The 7248-nt window shown below is 63.0% G+C and overlaps 1 protein-coding gene across 1 annotated transcript in view; it reads right to left on the reverse strand.

Annotated features, from left to right (window-relative positions):
• PLXNA1 (plexin A1) overlaps positions 1–5998 on the reverse strand; it is a 38012-nt gene extending 32014 nt beyond the window's left edge. The window contains exons 1-2 of the mRNA XM_034657257.1: positions 4398–5998; positions 2329–2511 (exon numbers count right to left, since the gene is read on the reverse strand). Of these exons, the coding sequence (XP_034513148.1) occupies positions 2329–2511; positions 4398–5759 (1545 nt within the window). The 5' untranslated portion in view covers positions 5760–5998. The remainder of the gene's footprint in view (positions 1–2328; positions 2512–4397) is intronic.
• Between the last annotated feature and the right edge of the window lie 1250 nt (positions 5999–7248).

A 7248-nucleotide genomic window follows, 5' to 3' on the forward strand; every position in this document is an offset into this window, starting at 1 on the left:
CATGTCAGACTCTGGGCCCTGACGGCACATCCTCTCACCCTTCTTCATACTGCCCTTGGGGAAACAGGCTCAGCGGGGCTAGACAGCCAGCTCCGGGATCACAGAGACGACGATGGGGACAGCTGAGACCACACCTGATCTCAGCCATCTGTACGGGATTAGGGTGCGAACAATTGGCCATGGAACATGAACAGCCACGTGACAGCTTCATGAAACCCCCCGTCTACCCAGGCAGGTCGGTGCAGGTGACCAGTCCAGGGGACGAGGCTGAGACACGCCTCTATGGAAACACCTCAAAACTAATATGGATCTAACTCCCCAATAAGAGGGCTCTCCCACCACCAGGCCAGGAGCTCCTGGGCATGGCTGACCCGCACATACCCCAGAAAGGCACAGTCCACTCACTTGCAGTACAGTGCCCAGCCCAGATGGGTCCAGGGGTGGAAGGAGCCAGTGCCCAGGACGGGGTTCTGGGAGGTAGGTGCAGGGGCGGATGGGGGAGGGACAAGCAGAGGTTTCCTTATGGACGGGACTAAGCCCAACTCCACACAATGGGTCTCGGATTCTCCTCTATGGGACTAGGGCAGAGAGGGCGGAGAGCAAGCCAGCTAGGCTCACAGAGCTCCTGCCCAGACAGTGGCCCTGGGGCGGGGGAGTGAGGCTGGAGCCAGGGAGGCAGCAGGGGAAGCAGGGCTGGACTAACCCGTTCTCCCAACCTCACAGGGTGGCCTGTGGGCACAGACAGCGCCTTACCAGCTTCCTGCCAGCCCACCAGCCATCAGAGGGGCCACTCCCAGCCCCAGGAGCCCAGCTTCCTGCTGGGTGACAGGCCCTGGGGCGCCCTGCGGGAGTGTCTCTGAGCGGACCTCACTCTCCAGCCCTGTCGCAGGGGAGGCTCTCACCAAAGCAGCACCAGCCCCTGGCAGGCCCACCCCATCTGACATATCCCCCTCCCTGGGGAGTTCTGCTGGTTCTTCTCCCCAGTTTCCCCAGCCCCAAGTACCATCCCTGGGGTGGGGGCCCCACCCCTGGGAAGGGAAAGAGCCTACGCCCAGGCTGCCGACAGTACCCCTCCCACTAGGATAAGGAAAGGTGGGCCACACCAGAGGACCAGCTCCGGGCACAGGGGCTTCCCCAAAGGCAGTGGGATCTGAGCTGACCTGCTTACCCATCCCCACTGGCCAGCAGAGTGCCTGAGTTGGACAGAACCCCACAGCACCCCCGGGTGCCCCATCCTGGGATGGCCTTCAGTCAGCATGTGGGCCCCCACTGCCCCAGGGCCACCCCAGCCACATCTGGGTTCATTTCACAGATGGGAAAGCTAAGGTGGTCAGCGGGGGCGGGTATCCCTTCCCAGAGGTCACAGAGCCAGGGAACAGTGGGACATGATTGCCACGGCGCCCACCACTGCAAAGACAGGGAGACCCCCTCCTGCACAACGCAGCACAGAAGCTGAGAGCAGGCAAGTCCCTTCTTGGCCCCAGGCCCAACCCCCACGCTGGGCGGGGAGCTGTGTCAGCACCCGGCCTGGGGACAGCTGTTATTTCATCTACCAGGCCCCGCCCCTGGACTGGCTCTGGGGCTCCCAGGCACCCCCACCCTATGGTCACCCCAGGAACTTCCTCCCCAGACCAGTAGGTCTGGTCGCACCTACCCACCAAGTTGGGACTGACCCACAGGCAGCTGCCCTCAGGGCTCCCCCCAGGAAGCCCTCCCATCACTGCTCCCTGGCAGCCCTGTGCGGCTCAACCCTGCCAGTGAGGGAGGGAACACAGCCACCACACAGGCCCTGCCCCCACAGCACCCCACCTCTGGAGCCACAGTGCTCCCCTTGCACCCGCCAGAGGTAGGTGGGGGTGGGGGGCGCTACCCTTGCCCTGCCCTTGGCCTTGCTGTTTCTGTGCAGGGCGTGGGCCTCTCGCCAGGACAGAATGCTGCCTCAGCAGACACTGGATCCCCCGGAGGGGACGGGGGGCCGTGCAGCCGTGCCCTGCCCCCACCCCCCACGCAGCCTTCCCAGGAGGTCACCGTGTGCCCTCAGAGAGCAGGGCCAGCATCTCCAGGCCCCCAGGGAATGGTAGGGTGGCCAGGCCCCTTACACACCTGACCCACTCCCAGAGCCCCCAACACCTGCCTGGACCTTTACACCTTCCAAACACTGAAGCAGCCCCAGAGGAGGGGCACGGAGAGGGAGGCACAGGGGAGTGGGGGCCTGCTGAAGCCCCTCGCGGTGGCCAGGCATAGATCTGGGCCCCCCAGTCTCCGGGCAATGCTGTCCACGCTCCCCAGAGCTCTACCCGCCCCATCAGCCCAGCCCCAGGGCCTAACCTTGCGAATGCGGCCGCTGCGCGTGCCAGCGAACACCACGGTGCGGCCCCGGTAGTCGTAGGCAGCCACGGCAGTCAGGCCGTCGTCCTTGTCCACGAACAGGGGAGTGCCCTCAATCGTGACTGTGCCCCCCAGAGGCTGGTTGAAGTCTTGCCCACAGAAATCGTCGTCGATCTGCAGTGGCTGTGGGAAGGGAGGGGGTGAGACTCTGGGCCCGTGCAGCCGGCCCTGAGTGTCTTCTGCCTGCGGGCAGGAGGTCTTGCAGCCAGGACTGGCCAGCAGCCCCAGCTAACTGCAGGGGTGAAGATGGAGGGGACAGGGGCTCACCGAAGGTCCTCAGAGGGCCAGGGCTCAAGCGTAGCCTATACAGATGTGGGGGATGGTGGACTCCTGGACCCATCTGACAGAGAAGCCAAGGCTTGCAAAGCCCCTGAGGCCTGGTGCCCATGCCCGGGGTCGGGGGGGGCATCCCCCACACAGCCATTGGGCACAGGTCCCCCACCCAACCTGTGGGTGGGAGGGGGAGAGCCAGAAAGGAAGCAGCCTAGGGGAGACCAAGGAAGGAGAGCAGCCACCTTGGGGACCAGGCCCAGGGCTCCGATGTGGCCGCACGGGGAGAGGGCCAGCCACTGGAGGGCTGTGGGGTACAGGGAGGGCTCATTCGAGACAGGAAACAGGGGTCACACTTAAAAGGCAAAGGCAGAGACCAGCTATGAAGTGGTAACTGGAGGAACAAGAAGTGATCAATGCGTGAGGTTCCAGAGAAGGGGGAAAGGGGCTGCGGAAGGGCAGGTTCCAGGGGAAAGGGGGACAGCTGGCTCCTCTGAAGTAGGCTCACGGCCTGAGGTTTGCAGGGGAGAGATCACTAATGCAGATGGAACAAAGGACGCCGAGTTGGAGTGGGGCTGAGAGTCCCCTGAGTGGCCCCAGGGACTGAGACCAGCCAGAGAAGGGGGTGAATGCAGCCATTGGGCACAGAGCATGCGGAGCATACGGTGTGACCTCAGAGGAGCTGCCCTTCCTGGCCTCAGTTTCTCCAGCTATATAGCAGAGTTCATATGCCTTCCCTGGAAGGCCAGGGGAGGATGGACAATGCATCAGCCTGGAACACCTGGGGCCTCACGGTGAAGGACGGCCCCCATCCTCACAGATGCCCCACCCCACCCACCGGTAGACGTGACAGGGAAGGGGTGAAGGGCCCCCTGCCCTGAAACCAAACCAGTGTCACTCCCAGTATAGAGATGGGGCAACTGAGGCCAGACGGGCCAAACTTTCCCTGGGCTACCCATGGATTCCTGGGCAGCAAAAGCAGAGGGGCTGAAGCCTGGCTCCTACCTGGGCAGGTCACCTCAAGGTGCCCCTGAACAAGTCCCTTACCCTCTCTGAGCCTGTAGTCTTCCTTAGAAAAACAACGGATCCTACTGCCTGGGGGCATACCTAAGATGCTCCCCCAAAGCAGCTAAGCCCAGGCTGACTCCTCTGGGGCCTAGAGACGAGAGCTGTGGCTGCCGGTCACCAAGCACCCAGCACTCATGCCCTCAGGCTGCACCAGTGTCAGGGCTGGTGGCATCATCTGGTCCTAGGTGAGGCCAGAGGCCCAGAGAGCAAGTGCACGGCCAGGCGCCCAGGGCCAGGGTGAGCAGGGCTTTTCAACAAGGGACTAAGTGGGGAGATGGGTCTGGGACCCACGCTACCCCAGTCTGGCCCAACCCTGCCTCTTACTGGCTTTGTGACCCTGAGCAAGTCATCTCACCTCACTGAGCCTCCGTGACCTCTCTGTAAGGTGGAGACAAGACAGGGTGGCGAGCGCCCGGTACGATGCCAGGCCTGCGGTCAAGCCTCTGCCCACTGCCCACAGGGGCTCACAGACCGCTGGTCCCACCACCCTGTCTTCAAAGCAGCGGGATGGCTGCAGGCGTGGGAACAGGCTCAGAGGCTGACACCCCAGGAGCAGCCCTGACCCTCTGGGAGGCACAGGGTGAGCGCCGCAGGGTGCGCACTGGGGTTGCCGCCGCCGCCGTGGATGAGGACCAGGGGCCGGGGCAGCCCCCGCCACGGCGCCTACTCACCGAGTTGATGCAGCCCAGCTCCTTGTTGAGCAGCCAGGGTAGCGAGAGCTTGCCCTCGCCGCGGTAGCAGGACTGGATGCGCTCCTTGATCTTCTCCTTGATGGCCCTGAGCGTGAACAGGCACAGCACGGACTCCTTGGGGGGCTTCACGCGGTTCTTCTGGCCCTGCGCGAACACGGTGAACAGCACGTCCTCGTCCTTGGCCAGGCCCAGCTGGCGGGCCAGGGCGCGGCCGGGCCGGCTCAGGTAGGCGTCCTGCACCAGGCGGTACTCCACGCCCGCCTGCTCGCAGCCGATGGGGAACTCGACGTAGGAGTAGAACTTGGGGTCATCCACGCACAGCCGCACGATCTTGGAAGTGAAGAAGTGCTCTCCGGCGGCGTCAGGCGAGGTCAGCTGCGTGTCCAGCTGCAGGGTGAGGTAGTAGACAAACTGCTCGCTGCGGAAGCTGTACACGTAGTAGATGTCGAAGGCCGGGAACTTGGACAGCGTGTCCGAGGGGATCTTGAGCTGCGACGACACGAACTCGTCCTGGTACACGAAGCCGAACATGTCGGCGTCCTCCTCGTTGGCCATGAGCCGGCGGCTGGACAGCGTGGGGAAGTACTCGGACTTGCCGTCGATGGGCGTGCCCACGAACAGCTTGGCCCGGCCCTGGCCCGGCGGCCCGGCGATCAGCACGCCGGCCATGCTGCCCGCCTCACGCACGCTGGACAGGTAGTGCTCCTTGCGGTGGTGCGGCTCGCCCAGCTTGAAGAGGTCGTCCAGCCGCAGGAACTGGCAGATGCCCTGGGAGGCACTGCCGCAGGCCAGCAGGCGGTTGGCGGCGTAGTCCAGGAGCAGCAGCTTGTTGACGTTGTCGGTGCTGCCCAGGCCGTGCGGGCAAGACTGCACGCTGGGGGGCGGGTAGCACTTCTCGTTGTCCTCCACGGGCCCCGTCACGTGGGCCCGCAGCAGCGTCAGGTTCCCCGACAGCTTGTAGATGCGGTTCACCGCGCCCACGTACACGTCACCGGTCTGCTCGTGGACCACCAGGTGGGTCAGGCCCCAGTCGCTGGCTGAGAAGGTGCGGAAGGCAGGCTGCAGGCCCCCGCCCACCCTGGGTGCCCCTGCGGCCCCCCGCACACCCCCTAGCAGCAGCAGCAGCGGGAGCGCCAGCAGGCTCAGACGTGGCAGTGGCATGGCGGGCCGGGGCCTCAGTCCGAGGCGCTCGGGTCCTGCAGAGGCGTGTATCACGGGGCCGGGAGCCTCAGCCCTGCGAAGGAGAACGGGCAGGAGAGGGTGCGTGCGTGTGGGTACGGCACCCAAGTACACAGGTACCATCTCATGAGCTCTCTGTGCACCCAGCCCGTGCTGGGACATCCCATGCTCCACCTCCAGGGGGATGACTTAACCGCCAGAAGCCCAGAGGTGGGCAGAGGGCCGCCTACCCAAACCGAGGCCCTGCAAGCAGGGAGAGGTACGACAGGGGTCACCGAGCCCGTGCACATGACGAGTAGCACGGGACGACCATCCATGACTCGGCCTGCCATTCCTAGGCAGAGGAGAGAAACGGACCCAAGAACAGGGAGGCAGGTGATGAAGGTCCAGGGTCCAGACTGGGAGCCCGGCTGATATCCCAACCTGGAGGCCATAACCTACTGACTCAGAGCCTCCCCATGCCCTAGGGAACAACACCCCCCCCCACCTTCCCGTCCCAGCTCCAAGCTCCTAGGGTAAGTGACCACCTCTCTGCCTGAAGCTCTGGGGACACTGCTCCCTTGCAGGCCCTGGAGAGCCCTACTCATAGGCACCCCCCCCACACACACCAGCAGGTGAAGATATCCAGACCCATCACCACACAGGCAGCAATGCTGAGAGAGGACGGAGGCAGTCTGGGTCACTTTGGCCCTGAGGCCACTTGCTGGCTGACCCTGGCCCAGCCCCTTTCTGGACCTTGAGCCCTGTATTCCAAAGAATGATCCAGAAGCCAAGCCTCGTACACCACCCAGCCACTATCCCCACCCCCAGCCAACCAGTACACCCCTCACCATGCTGTCAGCGCAGCACCGCCCCCTCCCAGGCTCCTCCTGCCTGCCTCTCAGCTCCCCTTCCTCATCCCAACTCCAAGGAAACAGGAAGCCCTCCCAAGAGGAAGGGGGGTGGCTTCCTGAACCCCGCCCCTCAGCAGTGGTCCTCTCTTCCCAGTCTGAAAAGCCCAGGGGCTGTGCTCTACCCGCCAGTGGCTCCTCCCCTCCCATCAGATCAGGTTTCCAGCATCTTTCACCTCCACACCAGGCCCAGGCATCCCCACTTGTACTTCCTGGGTCACACTCTCCACTAAGACCAGCTTCCCCCGCTAAGTCTCCCCGAAAATGCCTCCACCTCTCCCACCCGGACAACCACGGCACCTGGCCACATCCACCATGCCCACCCACAGCCCAGGCCCCACGCGGTAGCCTGCGCCACTTTTCTGCACTGCACGTGAGGTCACCGGCCCCCAAATTCTGCCACGGAGGACCCCCCCTTCCTCTGGAAAAGCTTTGTCTCCTCCTAGCCAGCAGCAGGCAGTCAGATGCTCCGTTATATTGGGGCTCTGTAGCCAGGTGGCCCTGATGGGAGTCACTACTCTTTCCCAGCCCTGGTTTCCTGGTTTCGTTTCTTTTCTTTTCTTTTCTTTTCTTTTCTTTTCTTTTCTTTTCTTTTCTTTTTTCTTTTCTTTTCTTTTAAGATTTTACTTATTTGACAGAGACAGCCAGANTTTCTTTTCTTTTCTTTTCTTTTCTTTTCTTTTCTTTTCTTTTTTCTTTTCTTTTCTTTTCTTTCTTTTCTTCCTTCCTTCCCTTTCTTTTCTTTCTTCCTTCCTTCCTTC

The sequence above is a fragment of the Ailuropoda melanoleuca genome, chromosome 4 (genome assembly GCF_002007445.2).
Source record: "Ailuropoda melanoleuca isolate Jingjing chromosome 4, ASM200744v2, whole genome shotgun sequence".
In the NCBI taxonomy this organism is placed as follows: Eukaryota; Metazoa; Chordata; class Mammalia; order Carnivora; family Ursidae; genus Ailuropoda; species Ailuropoda melanoleuca.